General features: G+C 34.8%; 1 protein-coding gene across 9 annotated transcripts in view; it reads left to right on the forward strand.

The window, feature by feature from the left end:
* Window positions 1–27,768, forward strand: part of ANKRD17 (ankyrin repeat domain 17) — a 161,249-nt gene that overhangs the window by 104,894 nt on the left and 28,587 nt on the right. For all 9 annotated transcript variants that reach the window (XM_060012396.1, XM_060012400.1, XM_060012397.1 and 6 more), the window contains 10 exons: window positions 4,130–4,241; window positions 4,373–4,518; window positions 7,818–7,960; window positions 8,726–8,939; window positions 9,442–9,617; window positions 10,709–10,871; window positions 13,195–13,290; window positions 14,583–14,699; window positions 25,406–25,577; window positions 26,721–27,168. In XM_060012396.1, the coding sequence (XP_059868379.1) occupies window positions 4,130–4,241; window positions 4,373–4,518; window positions 7,818–7,960; window positions 8,726–8,939; window positions 9,442–9,617; window positions 10,709–10,871; window positions 13,195–13,290; window positions 14,583–14,699; window positions 25,406–25,577; window positions 26,721–27,168 (1,787 nt within the window). The remainder of the gene's footprint in view (window positions 1–4,129; window positions 4,242–4,372; window positions 4,519–7,817; window positions 7,961–8,725; window positions 8,940–9,441; window positions 9,618–10,708; window positions 10,872–13,194; window positions 13,291–14,582; window positions 14,700–25,405; window positions 25,578–26,720; window positions 27,169–27,768) is intronic.

Here is a 27,768-nt window from a genome sequence, read left to right on the forward strand (position 1 = left end):
ATTATAGTAGGGAACTAATATTTTAAACAAGGATTAGCTGGAATCGTATGTGTAATTTCTGGCCCTTAAAGAATGCTGACGATAAGAGTTTGCATTCTTTATAACATTCCTCAAATCTTACGTTCTATAACTAGAAATCACCCTTGGTTTGTGTGCCACAGGCTCTCCGCCTCTCATGTAAGGGTCTTATTGAATTAAGTTTGGATACTATCAAAACTTTTAAGATTAATACTACACACTGTGCTGTTACCAAAATTTATTTTAGGAAACATCAATAAATGATAGTTTGAAGTAATTATTTGGGACTGTTTTACTATGCATTCTGATAACATAGCTCTAATCTCTTTTTATTTTGCTTGAGTGGTGTAATAAAACTTATACCTGGGTACTCTAGATATGGAAATTAGGAATCACATATAGATTTTTAAGAACTGTGGTTTTATATGAAACAATAAATCTGGTTGAAGGTAAGAGCTGAATCCCCTGAATTAATTAAATATTTTCTGTATTTTATAGTGTGAACTTTTTATTAACTCTGCTAGCCGAAAGTGAGAAAGAATTAGTTGTTCTCTTCATAGGTTCTAAAACCTGTGTTCTGGCATGAACTGAACTTGTGTTCCAGTTCTGAACTGCTTGACATTTTATTCTCAAATTTCTAAAGGCTTTCCTTAAACTTGGAATAACTTATTCTAGCACATCTCAAAAATGAGAAAAATAAATACCTCCTCATGTAATTTTGCCTTTTTTTCCTGTTTTTAATAATTAACATGTATCTATTATCTTTTAAAGAGGTAGATGTTAAATTTAACCTACATATCAAGACTGAAATTGTAGAGTATGTAAAATTATGTTTTACCTTTAATGGTATAAATGTCATTGGTATTTCTCTTTTCTTCTGTTTTTGCAACATGGAAAACAGTTTCACCACGATTTAATGAGAAATTAAGGAGCCCAGGAAAAAACTCATTTAACTCATAATAGTAATATGAAATACTCTGCCATTAAAGCATTCTACTTTAAAATGCATGCATTTGACTTGTTTATATGAAGTGTTTTAAATAGGTTATTTACTGTCTTACTGATTTTTCTCATTTATTGAATGCCCTAAAGTGCCATCCTTTTTAATCTTATACATGACCCCTAACGTGGTTAGAGAATGAGATATTTGGGACTATGGAGGTCTAAAAAATATTCAGCCCTTTAAATCCTAATAGTTTTCAAAGTAATTTATTTAATTACTTTAAATGAAATGAATAGATATACTTTTTATAGTTCAGATATTTTTTTTCACTTATATTCTAGCTCATTAAAAGCTGCCTTTTCCTTTAATATTTCATTTGTCTTATGATTCTTGCTTTTTTTTTTAATCTTATAAAATTGAATAGTCATGCTGGTAATTTACAGAATATTTTTACATTGAATATAATTTTATCATTTTTTATAAGCCTGAATCATCATAACATGTTATGATACAGAATGGTATATTTTATGATATTGTGAGCTAAATGGAAATTTTCTTTAGAATATAAACCTGGAAAGCTCTTAACAAAGCTCTGGGCATCTTTTTCCTTTCCAGGTTTCTCTTAGATATATGACCAAGAATGTGACTTGGTAACCAGTATAATAACATAACTTTAGTGTTACTTTGCCTTCTAGAAAGTCATCACCTACATTTCATTTCCTTGATTAGAAATATTCAAAACACCTGTTTTCTTTAATTCAAAACTACCTGTATCTTATCAGTAGTTAATTTTAACCCAAACTCCTACTTCAGTTAAATTGTTTCTTGATATATTGCAAATCAGGATATTTCTTACCATTTTGGGAATATGTAGTATATATTTGGGGGGGCGGTGAAAGTCTCACTTCAGAATCTTTAAATTCTTTCATTATTGTCTTAAAAAGATTGTTGTAAAATATTAATTGCTTTAATTTCACCTTAATGCAGAAATATAGTGAAGTTACCTACTTTTAAGTTGCCCAGGGAATTTGACTAACCTCCCCCTCTTCTTCAGCTTTAAATATCTTTTCCTTCAACTCTCACATTGTTCATATTTCTCTCTTAGTTTCAACCTAAATTTGCCCTGTACAGTAACCTGTAAACTCCTAGTGAGCAGAGACTGTATTTACTTACCTTTGTCAGCGCTAGAGTATCTAGCAGAGTACTTTGAATATAAAAGGTGCTTAATAAATGTCAATTGAATTGATGTTTTATAATGTGGAAAAAACCCAAATTTTACTGATCCTCTAAAATTTTCCATGCTTACCTTTTCCAAATTTTGTTTGTCTCTTCATTCTCTATTACGATTGGCACCAGTTTCCTAAATTACTCTTTAACCCCTAGAAGACTTCTAGAAACCTCATAAACTTTATCATAAAGTTGACTCTTTGTAATAAAGATTACTCTTCTACTGATTGTCTATACTAACATAGAGAACACATAATACAGATAGACTTAGCATTCTGTTCACCTCAGTCAGCTGTGCCTTAGGGCTGCTCTCTGATGTAAGAGGGTAAGCAGCATTTTGTTATCGATGATCTTGGTTTTTTTTACACCAGTCTTTACCCATTGTTAGCATGTGTGACCATCGGAAGGTTATTTCTCTGACCTTTGTCTCCTTTTCTCTGAAATCAGATTCCTTCCTTATAAACCTGAAATAAATATAATATTATATAACACAGTAAATATATATTTCATTTATGTAATCCTTTGTTTTATTAGTGATAGCTTTTATTCTATGACCCTTACAACTACTGTCATTCATTCAACTTAACTATCTTTTATTGTTTCCTAGGCAAGACATCACTAATAGGTAGAGAATGCAAACATAAATAAGACATGTTTATTACCTTCCAGGAATTTATAGTCCCCTGAGGGTGATAGACACATAAGTAATATTAACATAAGGAAGATTGGTGATAAATGCTGTAATAGAGGTGAATATGTGAAAGCGGGAAGATGGCTTAGACAGAGCTATACAATAAAAAAATAATGCAAGATTCATATAATTTTATGTTTTCTGGTAGCCACATACTATGATAGAGTGTGACCACTGGTTAAATCTATTATTGGTCACTGTCACTGGCATAAGTCAGAAGTAAACTGTATATAAACAGTGTCATGTCTCAATTATAATTGTGTTTGTCTTTCAAAATGCATTGTATATTATATTTTTTTGTTCTTTTAAATTTTTAGGGGCTTTGTTCCTCGAATGCAGTTAAGTTACTTGGAAATAATTTTTTCATTTCAAGACTTGTTTTTCAGCTTTGTTAGATGGGTCCAGAGTAGCTAATTTGGCCTAATGGCTGAGGATTTTTCTTGATATTCTGTGTGTTTTGAGGGTCTTTCTGCTCTGGCTGTGGGAACCAAACTATTCCCAGTTCTGTGTAAGCTCTAGGTGTTGTTCAATCCCTTCTGGTAGTCTTTCCCTGGCCTCCAGTAATTTTTCTTATGCACGTATGCTGATCAGAGCTCAGCTGAAGACTCAAGAGGAGCCCTCTGCAGATCTCTGGAGTGCTCTCTGTATGTAGTGTCTTCCTTTCCAGTAGTCTACCCCATGAATTCTAGCCACCTTCACTTCTCCAAACTCTCTTTTCAATGCAGGGAGAATGCCAGGCTCTATTTGGGTACCCTCTTCCTGCACTTTAGCCTGGAAACTCTTCAGGCTATACAATAAGTTAATCATTTCTGTCCTCAGTGATCACTGTCATGTGTTGCCTGTCTAACTAACATCATTTCAAATAGTTTGTCTTTTTTTGTCGTTTGGGATGGGAAGATAAATCTTGTCTATGCTACTCCATTTATGGGTAGAAGGGAAAGTGAGTCCACTGTAGTATTTCTTAAAACATGTAGTTGAAAATAGCATATGGTTGAAAATCATACATTTTTTTCTTCTTGCTTGCTTTAAGAATTGCCCATAAAGTTCAAATATTATTTGTAGTTTAAAAAAATCACAAGTTGACCATTAGTGGGGAAAAAAAAAAGAGGTTACTATCCAAATGTTTGATACAGTAGAATGGTATATATGTGTGTGTATGTGTGTGTGTGTGTATTTGGTATATGTACATATTATGTAATTGATGTTAACATTTTTAATTGTCTAATGAGCTAATCAACAATTTTTTACAGACTGAGAGTAATCATGACACAGCGCTAACGCTTGCCTGTGCTGGTGGTCATGAGGAACTGGTACAGACATTGCTAGAGAGAGGAGCTAGTATTGAGCACAGAGACAAGAAAGGTAAGGCCTACTTTTGTTAACTTTTCTTCTGATTATTTGTGTTCTGTGACGAAATACTACTTGTAGCCCTATTTTGATGGACAACAGCACTGTTTCTTTACTTAGCTAAGAAGATCTTTATTTTACTCCAGGTTTTACTCCGCTCATCTTGGCTGCTACAGCTGGTCATGTTGGTGTTGTGGAAATATTGCTGGACAATGGTGCAGACATTGAAGCCCAGTCAGAAAGAACCAAGGACACACCGCTATCTTTGGCTTGTTCTGGGGGAAGACAGGAGGTATTGTCCCCAAGTGTAATTTTTTTTTTTCTCTCTGTTTAACAGATGTGCACTTTAATTTATATGACTTTGTGGTAACAGTGGACAGACATTAAGATTTATCACAGTAACTGAGACTATAATCTTTTAGCAAAAGGATAAGAATTAGTGTTATAAACTGTCTTGCCAGAAAAATTATACGTTGTTTATTATCCTACTCATCTGAAAGTACGAACTGCCATAGGAATCCCTCTATATTGCATTCAGGCTAAGAGAATGATTAAGACATCCCAAATCAAATCAGCAAGCTCCTGATAAGTGGGGCCTATATTCACTCATCTTTTCCTGTCCCAGAGTACTTAGTGTGAAAGGTACTTAAGCTCAGCCTCTGTTTGCTCCATTGTGTGTCTTCTTCGGACATTTAATAATCAGTTGGATAACCTCATTCTTCTGGCATTTAATAATTAGTTGGATAACCTCATTTTAAATCACTTTTTTAAATCCAATTCTATTCACCAGTCGTGCTGTCTCTATGGATTGGTAACTTCTCAGTTAGGGAGTTGTTGAATCTTATATTTAGGAAGCACTCTAGGTCATTCCAGGTGAGTTTCCTACCCTCAGCTTAAAAATCTTTTTCTTTTTTATTTCACCATTCTAATTATTTTCTGTATTCCACAGTGGAGGTGATTCTGTCAGTCGGAAATGTAAATGTTCTGTTTTTGATATATAATGAAAGTAAAATTTTGACTTAACTGAAATTTTCAATCACTGTGTGGTTTGAAATCATACTTGTCTCATAACATTTTTCAATATTGAATCAAAAAGAAATCAGTTGATTTTCTTCCTTTCAAAGCAATGTTAAAGCCTATAGTCTACTGTAATCTTTATGTATTCTTACGAAAATGTAACAGATGCGGTAATGATAATTATAGAAGTCTTTTAGGGTAATAATTTTGCCTATAACACTCTTGCTTTTATTTGGTGTCATTAGAACAGTAAAGTATTTTGCAGTAATTAATAAAATATTAGAAAGTCATTTTACTATAAAATCAAAAAATAATTCTTTTATATTGAATGTTTATTACTTTTGGGGAATAGACCATTCCGTCTGAGAGATAACTAGGGTCAGTTATCTTTGCATAAAAGAACTAAGAAAACTTTAGAAATTTGATTAGGGTTTTCTACTTTATTGCTTAAGGGACTCTTTGTAAAATAAAATAGCCTAATGCCAGTTTGGGGGCTTGTTTTTATGATGTTGTTACATAAGCCAGTTAGTCTTACTGGCTCTAAAAGCAAAAATGTGATAGAAAGTCATCTAAAACTAGTCATAGCTTCAGAGAAAGATAAGAATCATATCGCTTATACATGGAATCTTAAAAAAAAAAATACAAATGAACTTATATACAAAACAGAAATAGACCCACAGACACAGAAAACAAATTTATGGCTACCAAAGGAGAAAGGAGTGGGAGAGGGATAAATTAGGAGTTTGGGATTAACATATACACACTGCTGCGTATGGAATAGATGACCAACAAGGACCTACTGTATAGCACAGGGAACTATACTCAATATTTTATAGTAACCTCTAAGTAAAAGAATCTGGAAAAAAAAGTATGTATATGTATGTATAATTGAATCACTTTGCTGTACACCTGAAACTAACACAACTTTGTAAATCAATTTACACTTCAATAAAAAAAATTTTTTAAATGAAATTTAAAATAGAAAATGCTTATGAATGTGAACGTAAAAAAAGACAAAAATAAAATAAAATTGGTCATAGCTTTATTCAAACGAGTAAAGTTTTAGCTGGTAGTAAGGCAAAGCACTGTTCATTAACATTTATTTATTTCCCAGTTAGATATATTATTAACAGTAAGAGCAAGGATAAGTGCTATGAGCTTGAGCAATCCTTAACTTCCTTATGCCTCATTTGTAAAATGAAGATAAGATGCTAGTACCTGTGTCAAAGAGTTTTTTTGTGCATTAAATGGCATAATAGACAAAAGATCTATGAATGGCACTTAAATAAATGCTAAATATTCTCAGCAATCAGGGAATGCAAATTAAGACCCCAGTGAGATACCACCAGCTACATCCACTAGAATGGCTAAAATTATAAAGATTGACAATACCAAATTTTGCTGAGGATGTGGAGTAACCAGAACTCCTTGTTGATGAGAGTGTAAATAGTACAACCACTTTAGGAACAGGTTTGGCAATTTCTTAACTAAACATGCACCCAGAAATTCTGCTGCTAGGTGGAGCCCATGAGCAATGAAAATATATTTCCACAAGAAATGTTCATGGAAACTTTATTCAGAATTGCCCAAAACTAGAAACAGTAGAGATGTTTATCAGTAGAAGGGATAAAGCAGCACATTCACATAATGGAATGCTACGCAATACACACAGTTGACTTTCAAACACTCTGTGATTCATTTATATGAAGATCTATGGTAAATGAAACTAATCTTTGGGTAGGATTGACTGAGAAAGAACATGAGTAAATAACAGATTTAAATTAGGTTTATGCGTTTCTCGATACAAATTAGGTTTATGCGTTTCTCGATACTCAGTGAATATACACTTAAGTTTTGTGCATTTATTGAAAGTTACAAATTTCACCTAAGAAAAAACCTAAAAAGCCTAAAAGCAAGTAAGAGTTTAGTTCATGGTACACATGCTGATGTGTTTAAGGGAAATTGCAGGTGTCTACAATTTACTTAGAAATGAAATGCATCAAAAAATGATGGACAGACGAATAAATGTGATAAAGTAAGCAGAGGAGAATGTTAATGGTAGAATCTAGGTGATGATTGTATGTAAATTTTTTTCAACTTTTCTGTGTGCTTAAAAATTTTTATGGTAAAATGTTGGGGGAAGATAAGTGTTAGCTTTATTCCAAAAATGTTTTTAACATTTAGTTTTTGATTTTAAGTTTAAAAAATATTTTAAGGACATTTACATGTATAAATGAAAAAATCTTATTCTGTTTTACCACTGTGTGGTGGAATAATACAGAAATACTAATTTCCAAAACAGCATTGCACAAGAACACATGAGGTCAAGATCTTTCAATGAAAACACTGTGCCATTTCAACAGATTCCAAAATGGATTTTACTTGAGAAACGATTCCTTTATCGGCCTCTAAGACCTTTTGCTTTCATTTGAGACTGATTTTGTGCAAAGGATGAATGACTTTCCCCTTCTTTTGTTATACAATAAAGCAGAAAAAAAGAGAAATCAGAAATATACACCTTGCAAGTTGTCTCACCATAAGAAGAAAACACATTTTTTCCTTTTCTTTTTCCAGGTGGTGGAGCTATTGTTAGCTCGAGGGGCAAATAAAGAGCACAGGAATGTTTCTGATTACACACCTCTAAGCCTGGCTGCTTCTGGTGGCTATGTGAACATTATCAAAATATTACTAAATGCAGGAGCTGAGATTAATTCTAGGCAAGTTTTATTCTCTCTCTCCAAGTCCCTTAAGAGTGTTATGTTAAAGATATTTGTAGCACACTTTTTAATGCCATATTTAGGAAATGCCTTCATTACAAATTTAGAATTCAAATTTAAGTGTTTAAAATTGTTGACATAGAACTTGAAAAAATTATCACTTTATTTCTTATGATAAACGTAAACACATCTGTCTTATGTTTTTATTAGCAAGCAAGTATATACTTTAGAATGGAAAGTTCATTTTAATAATGACTTAATAATTTATCACTTTCAGCCCAAGTCATTATGTTGAATGAGATACAGAAAGTATTCTAGTTCTGGGTAGTAAAAGATTTGTAGTGTAGTCTTGGTAATATCTCAAAGATTTAGTAGGGCTGAGAAGAATGATTATTTTAAATAATTCTGCAGAATAAAGAATCTTAAATCCTAAGATAGAGTTCTGTATTATCATCTAGTTTTTCTGGGACATTTAAAAAATATATTGGGCTTCCCTGGTGGCACAGTGGTTGAGAGTCCGTCTACCGATGCAGGGGACATGGGTTCGTGCCCCGGTCCGGGAGGATCCCACATGCCGCGGAGCGGCTGGGCCCGTGAGCCATGGCCGCTGAGCCTGTGCATCCGGAGCCTGTGCTCCGCAACGGGAGAGGCCACAACAGTGAGAGGCCCGTGTACCGCAAAAAATAAAAAAAAATTTTTTTAAATAAATAAATAAAAATAAAAAATATATTTTTCCCTTTGTTCTCCCCATACTTCCACCCCCAGAACTGGTAGCAAATTGGGCATTTCTCCTCTGATGTTAGCAGCTATGAATGGGCACACAGCTGCCGTTAAGCTCCTGTTAGACATGGGCTCTGACATAAATGCTCAAATAGAAACCAATCGGAACACTGCCCTTACCTTAGCCTGCTTCCAAGGAAGAACTGAAGTGGTTAGTCTTCTGCTTGATAGAAAAGCAAATGTGGAACACAGAGCTAAGGTAAGAAAAAGTCTGAGATTTACCCATGGGTTTATTGCTTTGACATTTAAGGTGTACATTGGCAATATGCTAATTATACTTCTAGTACTTTGTAGTAACATTTATCTCTTACATATATAAACAAATCATTCTGTATGACTCAGTTAAGCATTAACTCTTGAAATACCTCAGCAATAGATTTTTATAGGTAATAATGACATTGGGGTTATCAGCTGAAAACTATGTAGTATAATGAAAGAGAAGAGAGGGAGCATTTATTAAGTGCCAGTTATATGCCAAGTACATGTGTCTTAAAATTTTTACCAACAAATGGACATTAGGTAGAATCATCTGCTTTCAGTAGACCTCACTGTAACTGAGAGAGGTTAGCAGTGTCAGTGCTGAAATTTAGTCGTGAATTTTGTAACAGCTGTACCGTATTGCTCCCCCAGATCGTTGTTCTTTAACATTTTAGTACTTTCTGGTCTCTTACGTGTTGTTTTTTATTTTTCACCAAACCTAGACTGGCCTCACACCGCTAATGGAAGCTGCCTCTGGTGGATATGCAGAGGTGGGCCGAGTTCTTTTGGATAAAGGTGCTGATGTTAATGCCCCTCCAGTGCCCTCCTCGAGAGATACAGCTTTAACCATAGCAGCAGATAAAGGGCATTATAAATTCTGTGAGCTTCTCATTGGCAGGTATGATGCTACCATACCCTTCATATATGAACATGGTATTACTAGTGATTACTACTCTCTGTGCAAATTGAACTATTAAAAAATCAAATGTGATTACTTCTATAAACTGCAGTGTATTTTTTTATGTTTTAAACCTATCTCTATTATTTTCCACCCATCCAGAGCTATGCTGCATTGTTTAATATATTTCAGTGCAATCTAGAAATACTTCTTTTCTTCCTTTTTTGTCTGTGTATACACTTTTAAAGTACTATAATAAGCTATTTGAACATCCATCTATTGTCATCCATATTCACATCTCCCACACAGTTTTGCAAAGATATCACCTTAAGTCTTGTAAGTCTGGCAATAATCTAAGGCTTCATTGTTGATTTTCTTGTTCTATAATTAGGGCTTTTAAGAGACAGTTATGGAACTGTTCAAGATATGAAATAGAGTCCAGGATATTTTTTGTTTTCAGTCACTTAGGAGTTACTTGCCAGTCTTTCAAAGTTGCTTGTCTGCTAAATTAGATTGCCTACTTTAACAGTCTGAAAGACTTTTGCATGGTGTCCTAACAGTAGTAATTAGTAGTAGCTACTATCAACTAGTTATTTACCATGAGTCTTATCTACCATGATGCCCACTGAGTGCTAAACCTTCATGTTATTTTAAGATTCATTCTTTTACGAAGCCACATAATATAAATACATGAATACAAATAATCTGAAAGATATAATCACCTCATAGGATACTGTTTGTGCTCTAGGATACTGTTTAATATATTATGATATTAACAGGATGTACCATTATTTTTCACTAAAGAAAATTTTACATTTTCTCAGCATTTTAAGCTCAGAATTATGCACAAAGAGTCATTATTTTTAAAATAAGAAAAGCAATTATTGATATATCATTAGTTTTGATTCAATGGCTTTTAATTTGATGACTGGAAATTCTTTGTAATGTAATTCTGTTAGAGAAATATATTTTAGTCCTATATATTTTAAACAATTTTTTCCTTTACAAAATATTTTCACAAAATTCATAGTTGATTTTTATTATTATCTGTGTCATTTCATTTAAAAGTGATATTTGTGTCATTCATTTAGGGGTGCTCACATTGATGTACGTAACAAGAAGGGGAACACTCCATTGTGGCTGGCAGCAAATGGTGGACACCTTGATGTGGTTCAGTTACTGGTGCAAGCAGGTGCAGATGTGGATGCAGCTGATAACCGCAAGATAACTCCTCTTATGGCAGCATTTAGAAAGGTAGAAGTCTTTCATTCTCAGTCACTTGGATATTTTTCACTTAGGCTAGGAAGTGCATAATTTAATTATCACTAAAGACTCTCATTTTACGATCTAACAGTAGTGATGAAAGCAGTAAAATAATAAGCAAATAATCACTCTGATGGCAACATTGAAAGGTAGATACAGGTATGCCAGAAAAGCCATTAATAGTATCCATATTGGATGTCAAAGCTAAGTAAACTTTTAAAAAGTTGTTCGAATAGTATTTTCAAAATCTAGTTGCAATCTTAATCTTTCACAAAATATAAATCCAACTAAGTAATTAATTACTTGTTTATGAATGAGTGTTTTCTTGTATTAGCACAGCAGAGAAAAGTTTAGCTTAAATTGATTTCATTTTTAATTATTCACTTTAATTTCTAGGAAAAAAGGAAAAATGAAAATTCAGCTGCCAGTATTTGAAACCTTCAGAAGTAGAAATAAATTTTGTAAAACTGAAACTTTCTGTAATGCATAGCACAGAACTGTGTATAAGTAATTTGATTTAATATTTTGGTTGATCTCTTAAATGCAGGTCTGATTTGTTATTGGGGAAGCCAGACTACTATTCCAGGGATTATAATTTTGAGTTTTGTCATTCTGTAGGTATAATTTTGAGTTTTGTCATTCACGTAGGTAAAATCTCTTATAGATTCCAAATTACTTTGTTGTATTGAAAATTTTTAATATATAAATTGTAAAAAAATCATCTTTTCCTTTTTCTCTTATTATTCTCTCTGACTCTTGTTCTTTATACCACCTCCTCCCTGGGTGTTCTAGACTAGCTTCCCACTGACTCTCTGAATTTTTTTTTCCTTGCTAATCAAACTTATTCTCAATGGCTACCTACCTCTTCTCCAAGCAAGCTACCATATAAAGTTTATCATCCAAACCATTTCACTATGTTAGTATCCTCTTCAAGTACCTTTTCATGTCTCCCCAGTCTCTGTAATCCTTTGAAATCCAATCTTAGTTTGTTATTCAAAGCCCAATCTAGTGCTTTTAGAACTCATCTCCCATTGAGTCCCTAATGTGGAGTCTTCTCCTTGCTTGGTCTTTTGTCATTGTCTCCCATAGCACCTTTGTTCTCATCTTGGGAATGCCCATGTCCTTCCTCATTCTTCCAAAATTACTCATTCTTTGGGTACAGTGTAAATCTCCCCTTCTACAGAAACTCTTCCCATTCCATTTGAGCTCACATTGAGATATCTGATCTCTTAAAGGTTGTAGAAATTCTACAATTCATTATTATCTTTATCATTTATTTTGACAAATATGTATTGTTATTACCTTAACATCTAACATGCATATATCTCATCTTTCCAAATAGACTTAGCTCCTTAAGAAAGGCACTTATCTTTTATACTCTTTGTATTCATTCCATTATTTTTCTTAGTACCTACCATGTACAACTGTAATTGTTGGCATATTACATTGTACAGATTCCAACTGTTGCTTTTTGTACAAAATGTAATAATCAGGGATCCACACACAAAGTCAGGTAACTGTATGAGTTGTCCCATATAAATAGTTTAAATACTGTAGAAGTGTTGGTGAGATATCAAGGAAAGGTGCAAATGGCATTTAAGCTATTCATTAAAAGATAGGGATAGTTCAAAAGGATGCAGATGAGAAGGAAGAAATAAATGCAATAGAGGAAATGTACTAAATATAAACAGATGTTTATTCATCCGTTTATATGTGTTGTGTCAGTAATAGTGTGGATTAGAGAAAGTAGAAAGCCTCTTGAAGACTGGTCTAAAGATTTTGAACTTAGTGAACTGTGTTACAGTGAATAATATAATCATCGCTCAAGCCTTAGGAAAGTGTATGTTATTTCTTTTGCACTACCTAGTATAGTGCTATGCATTCAGTTTTTATCTCAAAGAAAGATCAAAATTGTTATTTCTACTCTTTTAATGCTTAAAATTGAAACACGATACTCAGTTCTAATGAATTAGCTAGGAAAAAAAAGATGAGGTTTTTCTTTTCTTTCACACATATCCTGCATTTCTTCATACTGACTTTATTGTTTTTTTAAATTCAGAATGGTTTAGAATTTTAGGTCAGGTTATTCTGTATTTTTTTTTTTTTTGGAGGGTAGGATGAAAATGAACAATGTAGATTTATCTAACTTATTAGAACCGAAGCCTGTCTCTTTTTCATTTACAGTGCGAATAATACCCAATTTAAGTCTTTATTTTGTGGCACTAATGTTAATGGAATCTTAGTTAAGACAGACTAGATTTACTGAATCCTGATAGAGTCTGTTTTCAGTCTGACACTGATATCTATTTTTTAGGGTCATGTGAAGGTGGTGCGCTACTTAGTCAAAGAAGTCAATCAGTTTCCATCAGATTCTGAATGTATGAGATACATAGCAACGATCACTGATAAGGTAATATACTGATTAAATTCATCCCCATTATATGAGCTTGGGATCCCATTTGGCTTTTCATATATATGTATATTCCACACTAAGATAAAAAAAGTCTTAGTTTGAACAATAATGTGTGGTACATAGCACTTTTCATTTATCTAGGATTTGGGAATGAAGTATGATATTTAAGAATCTCTTCAGATGATTTACTTACCTCATGAAGTAATAAAACATTTTCTGTTTTAGAATTACTTTATCTTTTTAAATAGTACTTAAGCTAATTTAATTTTAATGTAAATACTAAACAATCTAAAGCAAATTATTGTTACTATTCATTAGTGCTGTAATCTATTCAGACAGATATCTCTTCTGAGAGGAACAAGTCAGTGGATTTTTTTAATACCTAAACAAAAATTAACACAGTACTTTTAATTATGGTCAAGAAAACTCTTAACATGTTCAACATAATATAAAAGTTGGAGTAACTGTCAGTTTAAGAATGAATTTGCTAGGATTTTTGCAGGGAAAGTAAGGAAAAATAAATCCCTTTAGAATTCTAATTGAGATCAAAATATTTGAATAAAATCCTAAGACATGCCTCTGAAAATCTAAAAATGTCTTTAATTTTCTCAGCAGTTATCACATGATAGTGAACAGCTTTTTCCCATAAGTTTTATTTAACATAGCTAATCCACTGTCTTGCCTGCCTCTAGATTCATTTATGACAATTAATGTTCCTAGATACCCCTTATGGAAGGGGGGCAGAGATTTAAAATAAAGCTTTTGTCTTAATAGGGAAATATCCCTTTCCTGTCAAAAACTGTATGTTCTAAGAATGAAATCACTGAGATGTCTATAAATACATGCTTTTTATGAATGATTCCAGCACAAGAAGTTATAGCAACAAAGCTTAAATATTTGAGAACAGTTCTTGCCAAATAAGTATTTTAAATTGTTTTAAACCTATTTTTTTTTGTTGATGTTGACCTTTTCCTTTAGCCCATTAACCAGCTGACAGATTATTGCAGCTCTATTTATAGTATGATTTCTTATATTTAAATAACAGGAGTAAATAATTTTAGTACCAGTCAAATGGATATTATTTTGAAGAACAATAGAGGCTCTTTGCTAACGTATTTTTAAAAATATACCATTTAAATTATGTTTTTATTTGCATTCTTTTTTTGCCTTACTACTGATCTTTATTGCTTATGTTCATTCAAGTACCTTAATTAATATTTTCATGTTTTCAGGAATCTCTCTAAATGTTAATTTTTTGAGTCTGGAAACATCTTAATTTTTCGTTTTAGGAGATGCTGAAGAAGTGCCACCTTTGTATGGAGTCGATAGTACAAGCCAAAGATAGACAGGCTGCTGAAGCAAACAAAAATGCCAGCATTTTATTAGAGGAGTTAGACTTGGAAAAGGTAATGGTAACCTTTACATATGAAAAATACCTACTTTTTTCCTTTCAGCTTCTCTTCCTCCTAATTTGTAATCTGTGGTTTTTTGTTTTGGTTTGGTTTTGCTTTAAATTATGTACATGATTTTTCTCTCCAAGTTTGGCTCAGATAGTGGAGAGGATTATGAGTATTTTAAACATCATTATATCATTAAAATAGTTTTCTTTATAATCGAATTAACAAAATTATTGTAGGAATTGCATTGATCTGCAAGTCAGGGAACCTAGCCTCTAATGCTCAATTATCTCAACTAATGTTCTCTTAATCCCCATCCAACTCTGTACTTCATTGATCCTAGACCTTGTAATTTGTTGCCAACGGATTTATCAGAAGTACCAAATACACTAGGAAGGCATACACTACCAAGCCATGACCAACTAGTGAAATACGACCAGTTGATGGAATGTTTAATGCGCACCTTTTTATTTTATTTTATTTTTATAAAATTGTACGATTTAAATGCATGAAATGTATTGTATATCTATTATTTTTTTAACATCTTTATTAGAGTAGAATTGCTTTACAATAGTGTGTTAGTTTCTGCTTTATAACAAAGTGAATCAGCGATACATATACATATATCCCCATATCTCCTCCCTCTTGTATCTCCCTCCCACCCTCCCTATCCCACCCCTCTAGGTGGTCACAAAGCAACGGAGCTGATCTCCCTGTGCTATGCGACTGCTTCCCACTAGCTATCTATTTTACATTTGGTAGTATATATAAGTCCATGCCACTCTCTCATTTCGTCCCAGCTTACCTTTCCCCCTCCCCGTGTTCTCAAGTCCATTCTCTACGTCTGTGTCTTTATTCCTCTTTATTCCTTTCCTGCCCTTTAATGTGTACCTTTTTAAATGGATGATTTCTCTTGTATTTTTCTCTTTCAGGCACACTACAGTATCATTCCCATTTATTCCCATGGGGAGAAAAACACTCCAAACAATGTACAGTTTGGGCAGTCCCATAGCTGCTTCTTTACTCTCTGTTCCTATCAATAACTGTACTCTATAATGTAATAGTAGGAAAAGAATTGGTTGGTATTGAATATTATGGAATATATATTCTGCCATATTTCATCTTTTTTAAAAAGGTTAAAAATGCTATGAAATTTAACATATACTTTTTGGATTTATAAAGGATATGCAGTGATAGTGGGGGCTGGGGCACCCCCCCCCCATGCAGTTGAAAAGCAATGTGTAACTTTATACTTGGGCCCTCCATATCTTCAGTTTCAAGTCCCTGGATTTCAACCAACCACAGATTATGTAGTACTGTAGTACTTATTCATTTTAAAGAATCCGCATAAAGTGGGCCTGCACAGTGTTGTTCACAGGTCAATTGTATATATAACATTTTTCATTTGAGTCAAGTCCATTCTTTTTAATTAGACTTACTGACTTTGTTAAGCTATATATTTCATCTCACATAAAGAAAGTATGAATTATTTTAAACATTTTGTTCTAAAGTCAATGTGAAAATACAGTATTCTGAAAAATATATTTAAAATCAGAGGTTCTTTTTTTTTTTTTTTTTTTTCCCGGTACGCGGGCCTCTCACTGTTGTGGCCTCTCCCGTTGCGGAGCACAGGCTCCGGACACGCAGGCTCAGCGGCCATGGCCACGGGCCCAGCCACTCCGCGGCATGTGGGATCTTCCCAGACTGGGGCACGAACCAGTGTCCCCCGCATCGGCAGGCGGACTCTCAACCACTGCGCCACCAGGGAAGCCCCAGAGGTTCTTCATTTTAAAAACTTTCTAGTTTAGATTCTGATCAAATGAAAATTAGATTTTTTGGCCACTTTGAAGTTTTAATTGAACACATTGAGAACAGATATGGTTATAATTATTGTAACTATACCTATTTTTAATATTCAGTTTCATCAAATATTTATTTAATGTTCACTAAATACCAGGCGATATAATAGGGCCAAGTTGTATGACAGAATATGTATTATTTGAGTCTTCTCTGTAAGAAATATTATTACCCTCATATTACAGATGGAGAAACTGAATCTATGGAAGTTAAGTAACTTGCTGAAGCTAGGCTAAGATTTAAATCCACTTTTTTTAATTCTAAATTCCCTGCTTTCCTCTCCTCCCTTAATTGAAGTCAACCTACATTTTAGTGCTTTCTCCTTATAATATTATAATATCCTGTTTTTGCATTACTCTCTCATTTTTATATGTTAGAATCGCTAATTTATTTCATAATATTGTTTCTTTTTGCATTTTTATAAATCTTAGAAGACATCCTTTCTATAGCTGAGACATAGATATCTGTTTTTAAATAAAATCTTTAATTGTTTCATACCTTTGTTGTTTATATGTTACATGAAATACATTTAGAGATTTACTGCATACCTGTGGATCAAAGTCAAGAAGCAGCTTTTAGGAATGTCCTATTGTGCATGTCTTCAATGATTTATTTTCTTTTTTCTTTATTACAATAATGTGTTCAGTTTAAACTGTGAACTATGCAAAGATAACTAAAAGAACAGCATACGCCATCATTGTAAGGTAACTGAAGTTCAAAACCTGGTATGGTGATTAACTAAAAGTCCTCACTTCTGACCTTTAAAACCTTTAAAGACCTTACATGTTCTGCCCACTCACACCACTTCTTACTCCTGTCTGATCTTATTTTACTACTTTCTCTTGGTCACTTTGCTCTATCCATAATGACCATCCTTTTTGCTCTTGCTATGCCTTCTGCCTTGAATGTCACTTCACTTGCCTCATATTTTAGTCTCCCTTTCACATTCTTCCTACTCTTCTTCCCTTCTTTATTTTCATGTTCTAATATTCTAAATACTGTATTTTACTTAGTTAGCTTGTTTGTCTCTCTCTACCACTAGATTGTATGAACTACAAAATGGTGCCTGGCATGTTAGTAAACATTTGTTGAACAAATAAATATCCATGTATATGAAAACTGTACTTTTTAAAAATTAGAATCATGCGAACATATTACTCTAATACTTGCTTTTCCCTCTCTCAATAAGTGAAGAATATTGTCAACTGATAGTGATTTATAACTGCATAATATACTCCATAGTAGGTTTGTTTCCAGTTTTGTCACTACAAATAATGTTGCAATAAACATCATTATACATGTTTCTTTATATTTTGGTGCTTTTATTTTTATGGAGTAAGTTTCTTCACTTAGGTCAGTATATTTTAAATTTGATACTTTCAGAATATTTTCCTACTACCATCAGCAATACATAAGTGTTTTTTCCTTGAATTCTTGCCAGTCTTTCTTAACCTAGATGGTCATGCTTTCAGAGCCTCAGATTTAAAGCAATTCAAAAGGAATTTCTTTCAATGTCATTGCATATTTTCCAGTTTTTTTTTTTTTTCTTTTTCGGTACGTGGGCCTCTCACTGTTGTGGCCTCTCCCGTTGCGGAGCACAGGCTCTGGACGCGCAGGCTCAGCGGCCATGGCTCACAGGCCCAGCTGCTCCGCGGCATGTGGGATCCTCCCGGACCGCGGCACGAACCCGTGTCCCCTGCATCAGCAGGCAGACTCTCAACCACTGCGCCACCAGGGAAGCCCTATTTTCCAGTATTAATTGTTAATCAAAAATTAATTAGATGCAAATTCTTCTGCATGGACTGATACTTTATAAACAGTTTTGAATGGGGATGGTACATAGATAGAATTCTAGACTGTGGACGAGACTGTTCTTTCCTGAACTCCAGCCCCTTTCTATTTCTATTTGAAAAATTATCAGATTGAGATGTGTTAGGGTTTGGTTCACTATTTTTAATGTATGATTTACATCTGGAAAAATACACCGTTTTGCCTTTTGAGGCTCAGTACATTCTGGCTCCACCATTTCTGATTTAGAAATATCATTGGAGTGGTCTTGTCTGGTTTAACTTGGATGTTCTGCATGGGTAACTTGTGTAAAAATGCTCCTTTGATCAACCTTTCTAATTTGAAAATGTTGGTTAATAGGTTTATAAAAATTGCTGCTGAGAATACTGCTCATTATATTTACCAGATTCCCTTATCCTTATGCAGCAAACACTATGTGGAAGAGTCCATGCTCTAGAGCAGTTCATCTGGTCTAACTGTGGAATACTCTGGCAGTTAATTTCTTGTTCTCTTAGGACATGAACAACTAGGTTATGTTTTGGGCTGTTAGAATCCATAGTGGGTATTATTGGTCTGCATTTTTAATGTTTTACCCCTCTACTTTATCACTTACTGTTTTTTCTCTTTGTAAACTTTCATAATCTTTTAGGGAGCTATGTACAGTATATTTTTAAAATATTCCTAATAGATGTTTTCAGTTGGGTTTTTTGCCACCACTGAAGCTATTAATATGCCCACCTCACAATCTCAGTTTCATACATTTCATTCTCTGATTATCACCTCATGTCTTTTCAGCTTTACTCCCTCTAGAATTCTACCTCCAGCAAGCCTAAAAACATTCTGTCTACCAATAAATTGTAAGATCCATTTATCGTACCACCCTTCACTGGCCTTACTCTTTTCTTTCTCCTTTTTCTTTATTGAAGCCTAGTAATTAAAGGTGTCTAAGGAAAAAAAGCATTCAACCTTGATGACTAATTTTACTTTAATTGTGTGACAGTGAACCCTTTAATGCCTCCCAGTAGTCATACTATATATTTCCCTAGTTTAATTTACTCTCCCACTCTCCTAGACCATTAGTTCTTTCTCCTTTATCCTGCGACTTCTGGTACATCCTCTTCTTCAACCTCTGATGACCTTGCATGCTACTTCAGTAAGAAAACTGAAGCACCAGAAGAAAACTGCCAGAGACTTCCCCTACCCCATCTCCCCAACCCACCAAGCCCTGTACCCATATATTTCCTACCAATTACTAGATAAACTTGTTGTAACCAATCCCTCCATTTGTGAACTACATCATATTTTCTGTCTGCCATCCCTTACTCAAAAACATTGTTTTGGGGCTTCCCTGGTGGCGCAGTGGTTGAGAGTCCGCCTGCCGATGCTGGGGACACAGGTTCGTGCCCTGGTCCGGGAAGATCCCACATGCCGCGGAGCGGCTGGGCCTGTGAGCCATGGCCGCTGAGCCTGCACGTCCGGAGCCTGTGCTCCGCAATGGGAGAGGCCGCAGCGATGAGAGGCCTGCGTACCGCAAAAAAAAAAAAAAAACAAAAACATTGTTGTGGCGGTTTTCTTTTCTTCTATATCATTTTCCCCCCTCTCCTGGATCATCCTCATCATCATATAAGCTTCTTTGTCCAATCTTAAAAAAAACTTCTGATTTTTCCAACACGTACCTCCCCGCCCCCCCATTTTCAGCTACAAGCCCATTTCTGCTCCCATTTGCAGCAAAACTTGTCTATTTTGGGTATTCCAATTCTTTTTTGTCTTGAATTTACTCCTACCAGGCTCTCACTCCTACAGCTCCACCAAAACTATGCCTTTACGGTCTTTGGGGACTCTCACTAGCTAAATCCAGTGATTACTTCTCTATCCTTATCTTACTAAGCCTAATAACACCTGACATACTCTATTTATCTGGCCTTCATTACACTACACAGTCTTGGTTTTTCTCTTATCTTTCTGAATGTTCCTTCTGTATCTCTAGTTCCTCCTCTTCTCTCCTCTTAGTTGGCAAGTCATTTAGCTTATTACATGATCTTCTTTATCCACTGGTCATCTCATCCTGCTTCTTACCTTTAAATATATACTAGCTGATCCCAAATTTATATCTTTAGTCCAAACCTCTTCCCTACATTCCAGTCTCTTATATCTAGCTAGCTACTCAACATGTCCTTTTGGATACTTAATTAGACATCTCATACTTACGTTCAAATGTGAACTCCTGATCTTTGCCCACTCCAAACCCACAACTCTGTCTTGTAATTTGCTCAGGCTAAAGATATCGATATCATGCTTGGTTTCTCTCTGTCCTCCATTGTGTTGGAAAATCTAGTTACCTTTGCCTTAGAACTATATCAAGGATCCTAGTCACTATTTATCACTTCTCACCCTGATTCAAGTCATTAATATCATCTTTTACCTGTATTTCCTCAGTAGTCATTTAACTGGTCTCCCTGATTCCATCATTGCTCTGCCGTCTGTTCTCTATTTAACACTTAGAGTGATCCTATATATCAGTTAAATCAAATCACTCTTTTGCTCAAAACCCTACAGTGCCATTTCCCTCAGAGTAAAAGATAAAAAGTCTTTAAAATGCCCCGTGGGACCTTAGGTGATGAAGTCTCCTGATATGTTCTCTGAAAGTCATTTTCTATTATTCTCAACCAGACTGACCTACTTAAACATTCCAGGCCTACCTGAACATACAGCTTATATACTGACTGTTCTCTTTGCCTGCTATACTTCAAATCTTTTAAATGTTTATTTAAACTTCACCTTCATGTTCCCCTATATGTCCCCATATACACACTTCTCTTCCTCTGCTCCAGTATTCCTGTTTTACATTGTACTTAACACCTTTTTAAAAAACTGTATAATGTATTACGTTTGCTGTCTGTGTGCCTCCCCCAGCAACTAAATGTAAGCTTCATAAGCTTCATGAGGGCAGGGATATTTTGTCTTCTGCTTAGTCCTAAGAGACTAGAACCATGCTTAGTACATAGTTATCAAAAAAATTTTGCTGGATCCTGCCCTTCCCTTCCCCTGTACTCCTTGACCTCTTTTTCTGTTATTGATACCACTACTGAATTCAGAAATAATTGAAATCTTGATGTAGTTTTCAGATTCTCAATTATCTTTGCTCCGCATTCTCTATATCCATCAAATAAGTTAGTGTAGTAAATTAACTTAATCCAGTATCTGGCACATATTAACCCCCTAAATATTAATGGTATCAGTATCATCATCATGACCTTTAATTGAGCTTTGGCAGTCTCTTTATGTCTTCTGTTCCATCCTCTCCTAAATTATCACTTCTCACCTGAAGTATTGCAGTAGGCTTCTTAACAGTCTGTCTATAAATAAATACCTTTGCCTCTGTCATCTTTTGCCTTCAGTTTAATCCTTCTTTATTCCAGTGTAACTTTTCCAGTTCCCATAGTTTCTGATACACAGATATGATTGCCTTTACTCCCTACTCGAAATCTTTCAGTCTTCATTGTCTGCATGGGAAATTTAAAACATTTGGCTCTTCCTGTCTTCTCTAGGCTCATCACTCACTATGGTTTTCTACTCCTCACATATCTCATTCACATAACTGTATCCAAATATGCACATGGGGGACTTCCCTGGCGGTCCAGTGGTTAAGACTCCGCACTTCCAATGCAGGGGGTGTGGGTTCTATCTCTGGTCAGGGAGCTAAGATCCCACGTGGCTCGAGGTGCGGCCAAAAAAAGAAAAAAACAGATTTGCACATGGTATTTCTTTAGTCTGGACTGCCTTTCCCTGAATCCTTAAATTCTCATCTTAAAAAGCTTAACTCTCAAACATCAATTTGTTTCCTGAATCTATAATTAGAAATCACCAGTTAGGGAATTCCCTGGCAGTCCAGTGATTAGGACTCAGTGTTTTCGCTACTGCTGGGGCCTGGGTTGGGGAACTAAGATCCTGCAGACAAAAGAAAAAATCAGTTGGACTAGTGCCCTTTCTTTCCTTTTCCACAATGAGGTTATTTATTCTGCAATTTGACTCTTTTCTTCAAAACCTCTACCCTCCCCCACATATGCTCACAAACATGTAGCAGTTCCCCGGTAAGTGAAATGAGGTCTAGGGCATGTACCTTGTGAGAAAATATAGAATGTAGGCTGAATTTCTAACCCTGTTTACCTGCACCTCCAGACTTACTCGAGTCTCATGGTTTAAATACTCTGTTTTCATCTTTTCGCCTTCGGATCTTGTATCAGTTATTACCACCTCTCCCATACTTTAGTGCCTGCTATTTCATTAACTCCTACCCTCTTTCTACAACTTCATGAAGTTAACTATCCTAATGAAACCTTACCACAAATTTAGTATTTTGTTTCCTTATCTAAATATTTTAAGGGAATAATCTATGTCTTGTTGACTCTACTTTTCTTTTTTCTTTTTTTTTACTTTTCTTTGTAATTCTCCATCCAGGACCATTTGCTGCTTACTTCTCCACTAATTCAGTGAACTAACTATGGCAGAGGTCACCAATGGCATCTTATTGCCAAATCCAGAATAAGATTAGACATCTCATACTTGTGTCCTTACTGATACTTTGTGATACTTACCAGTGTTGATTTGCCTTCCTTTATGAAACTCTTCTCCCATTGAAGCTGCTTTCTCCTGATTGTCATCTTCTGCCTGATATATGCCTTTCTAAAAGTCTCATTTGGTCTTCCTTTTTTTTTTTTTTTTTTTTGTGGTACGCGGGCCTCTCACTGTTGTGGCCTCTCCCGTTGCGGAGCACAGGCTCTGGACGCGCAGGCTCAGCGGCCGTGGCTCACGGGCCCAGCCGCTCCGCGGCATGTGGGATCCTCCCAGACCAGGACACGAACCTGTGTCCCCTGCATCAGCAGGTGGACTCTCAACCACTGTGCCACCAGGGAAGCCCTAGTTTTTCTATTTTTAAAAGTTCTTCCCCCCTCTTGAATACCAATCACAATTATTTCTTACCACTGGACACATTTTAAAAATCAAGCAAAATTAATAATTCATCTGGCCGAGCCAAAAGTCTTAAACCTCACTTGTTATTTTTATCCCCCCAAATCTATTTCCTGGCTTTTTTTCCATACAGATGTAATATAGATGAAATATCAGTTTTATTATTCCTGATTCTAAATTGGAGAGGCTTAGTATCTATCTGTAGCCACAGTTGCTTTGAAAATGTTTCTTTGGCACACCCTTCACCCCCCTTTCTACTCCTTCTCTTCCCTTTACACTTAGCTATTTATTTCTTGAAAGTCAGCAAAACAGATCAACCCCAGGCCTCCCTCACTGGAGCTCAGGCAGAGATGTAGAAAGTATAGGGATCCTGAGGACAGGCAGCTTAGCTACATTAAAGCAAGGCTGAATGAGCTGAGTCATACATGCTCAGTTCCTTCTTTCAAACTCACCAGTCAGGTAGTACTCCTTCCTTGTAGTGAACTAGGGTGTGAAGGTCACCAATTACTGTTTTCTTCTCAGTCCTTTGGAAAGGTCAAAAGCTCCTCCCTTACTGGTCTTCAGAGGAAACTTGGGTACTTCTGGAAGACCAGCAAAAATTTCTAGGGGGTAGGTACTATGCAGACAATTTTTATATCTCCAGTTTCCATTTGTGTTCTTTCCTAAAATCCATCTGCTTGAGAAAGTATCTGGTGTTCTATAGATTCTCCTTAATTATTTACCTTTTCGGAAACAAAAGTCATATCTCTTACCCAAGAGAATGTAATTATGGTGCATTGCCCCAGGGTGTGAAAACTTTCAAGGTGGGCAAGACCTTTTAGTCACCCAACAAGGATTATTTCAAAAGGGAGGAGGGGTGTCTAGCAAAAGCTAGAGACTTAAAAAGTCAGACTTTTTCTCAAGAAAAGTAAGTCTGATTTGGCTTATAAGTTTGTCTTTAAGGGCTGCTTTCAGTAGTTAGGATATTGTGACATTTTCCATAAACTAAGTATCATTGTTTTGACACATATTTAAAATATACATAAAATGTATAGAAAGCTAGATTATATCAAGGAATATGTACTTTGAAAATGTCATTTAGAGAACATGCAAACAAAAGAGTTTGTAGATGATTTTACCATTTTATGAGCCAAAGAGGAAAATTTAATAGTTAAAATAGCTTATTAAGAGATGTTATTGGACTTTAAAACTTTTTCCTAGTTTTTTTGACTGTGAAAGTAATATGTATCCAGTTTAACAAATAGAAACAATGTACAGTTATATAAAGTAAAATTGAAAGTCACCATCTTTCTGCTACTTCTTGTCCAAGCCCATGCTCTAGAGGTAATCACTAGTAAACCTTTGATTTGTATCCTGGATAGATTCACATAAAGCACCGCCCCCCCCTCCCACACCAAATGAGATCATTGGTTTGCAATTTGCCTTTTTTTTCCTAGCAAATGTAAATTGTGAACATTTTCCCAGGTATACATTTATAACTTTTAATGGCTGCCTAGTATTCTGTGAATATATACTGTTGTTAACTTCTCCCCACCCCATGGATTTACCTAGCTTCCATTTACTAGTATTGTAATCAACTTTGCAATGGAAAGTATTAAGCCTATATTTTTCCACTAGAGGTAGTCATTTTATAGAATATATTCTTAGGATAAGCACTTTGTAATTTTCATAGGAGGCTTTCAAATTACCTTTCTAAAAATGTTAATGTCAGTATAAACTGACAGCAGTGTAGGGAGGAATTCATTTTCCCAAACTTTTGCTAGCTGATATCTTTTTTAATTTTCCCAAATTAATGAACAAAACATGGTAGCTTGTTATTTTAATTTATATTTCCATAGTGATTATGAAGTTATGTATATCTTTATCATTCATCCATTTTGAAATTAGGTTGTCTTTATCATTAATTTGATCTTGACATTTAAAAATATTATTTTCTCTTTACAGTGATTTGAGTATGATCTTGATCAAACAATGAATTGAACTAAGATGACTTTGAATTGTATGGTATCCCAGTACCCTTAATGATAAAATGACATTATGTGACAACTTTTTTCCAAGGTAAATTCCAGTGTTATAATTCTGTTTTATTGATTCTTTAACAGTTAAGGGAAGAAAGCCGGAGGCTGGCTTTGGCTGCAAAAAGAGAAAAGAGAAAGGAGAAGAGAAGAAAGAAAAAAGAAGAACAAAGAAGAAAACTAGAAGAGATTGAAGCCAAAAATAAAGAAAACTTTGAACTCCAAGCTGCTCAAGAAAAAGAAAAGCATAAAGTTGAAGGTATTTTCTCTAAACCATCTAATTTGTTTCATGTAATACATTCTACTCAAAATTATATTTCCTTAAATATCAGTAACTTAAGGTGAAAAAAGATCTCTACGTTATTAAGGCCTAAAGTATTCATATGCTATTTTCATTTTTTGACTTCTTCCCAGCTTTTTATTATAAAGAATTTCAAACCTACACACAAGTTGAAAGAATAATGAAACAAACACCTGAAATACCCTTCACCTAATTTAAAAATAAACATTTTACTATATTTGCTTTATCTTTTTCTCTAAATATACATACATAGTTTTTTCCTAAGCCATCTGAAAGTAAATTGCAGACATCTGACATTGCACCTATAAAACATCAGCACACATCCAAGGAATGACATTTGCTTACATAATTGCAATACCATTTATAATACCTTAAAAAATTAACAGTAATTCCATAATTTCATCTACAGCCAAGACCATATTCAGATTTTTCTTAAATGAGGGAATTATTTTTAACTAGGTTCTAAATAAAAAATTATTTGAGATGAGGATATTGTTAGAAAGGACCATTGTCATTAAACCACCAAATATTTATGCTGTGTGTGTGTGTTAATTTCCCCCTCCTCCAGCCTTTTATTTTGAAAAATTTCAAACTACAGAAAAGTTTAAGGATTAGTATAATGAACGCCTGTGAGTCACCTAGATTCATATAACATTTTGGCACATTTGTTTATCTTTTTTCCTCTCTCTTTTTTTGAATAGTCTTATATATGTTGTACACCTCATACGAAATTACCCCTAAATACTTGAGCAGTGTTTCCCAGAAAAAGAACATTATTTTACATAACCACAATAACATTATTACACTTAAGAAATTTAATAATTATGTAATAATATGTAATATACGGTACATATTCATATTTCCCAAAGTGTCCCCAAAATATTTTTTATAACTGCCTACTATGCGTTGTTTAGAACTTAGGGACAGAGAGAATAGATCAATCATATCCATCTCATTACCAGTGAATGCTGGAATGACTGATAACTTTATATCTAATAGTAGTAGTAAAGTAAATTCAGCATTTATTTTTGTCGAGTGCTTAAATCTAAATATATGCGAAGAACACTAGAACTTGCTAATTCAGTATTGCTACTTCTACAGATGAACCTGAAGTCTTGACAGAGCCTCCAAGTGCCACAACCACTACTACCATAGGTATATCTGCAACCTGGACCACTTTGGCAGGTTCCCATGGTAAAAGAAACAATACCATAACTACAACCAGTTCAAAGAGGAAAAACAGGAAAAATAAAATTACTCCAGAAAATGTTCAAATTATATTTGATGATCCACTACCAATCTCATACAGTCAGCCAGAGAAGGTGAATGGAGAGTCCAAGAGCAGCAGTACCAGCGAGAGTGGAGACAGTGATAACATGAGAATTTCCAGTTGCAGTGATGAAAGTAGTAACAGCAACAGCAGCCGAAAGAGTGACAATCATTCACCTGCTATGGTCACCACCACTGTGACCAGCAAGAAGCAGCCATCAGTTCTGGTTACATTTCCAAAGGAGGAGAGAAAATCTGTTTCTGGCAAGGCTTCAATAAAGTTAGTTCCAATTTTCATTTTCATGATTTATAGTATCATTATGAAACACTTTCTTGCTGAATTGTTTAGTAAAGCAGGCAGATGAACAACTGACAAAATAAGGGTTTGTCTTTGTTCTAAAGAAGGCATGATTTCATTTGAATTAAAGAATTACTGTAGGGCTTCCCTGGTGGCACAGTGGTTGAGAGTCTGCCTGCCAATGCAGGGGACACGGGTTCGTGCCCCGGTCCGGGAAGATCCCACATGCCGCAGAGCGGCTGGGCCTGTGAGCCATGGCCACTGAGCCTGCGCGTCCGGAGCCTGTGCTCCGCAGTGGGAGAGGGCACAACAGTGAGAGGCCCGTGTACCACAAAAAAAAAAAAAGAATTTGTAATTTCTTCATTTTGGTTGTTAAACTTAACCCATGAAAAGTATTAATTATGGTTTCTCAGGGATTATTATTGTATTTCAGTTCTGCTAAATTTGACCTCTAGATAATATCTTCTTAAAATTGGCCCTTCATATTATGCTAAGTATTGAAAAGTGAAAAATAAATTTCTCATTTATTCATCATAGTATTCTTAAAATAAAGAATATAATCATGTAGTAGATTGCCTTTAT

This window comes from Delphinus delphis, chromosome 5, assembly GCF_949987515.2.
Source record: "Delphinus delphis chromosome 5, mDelDel1.2, whole genome shotgun sequence".
In the NCBI taxonomy this organism is placed as follows: Eukaryota; Metazoa; Chordata; class Mammalia; order Artiodactyla; family Delphinidae; genus Delphinus; species Delphinus delphis.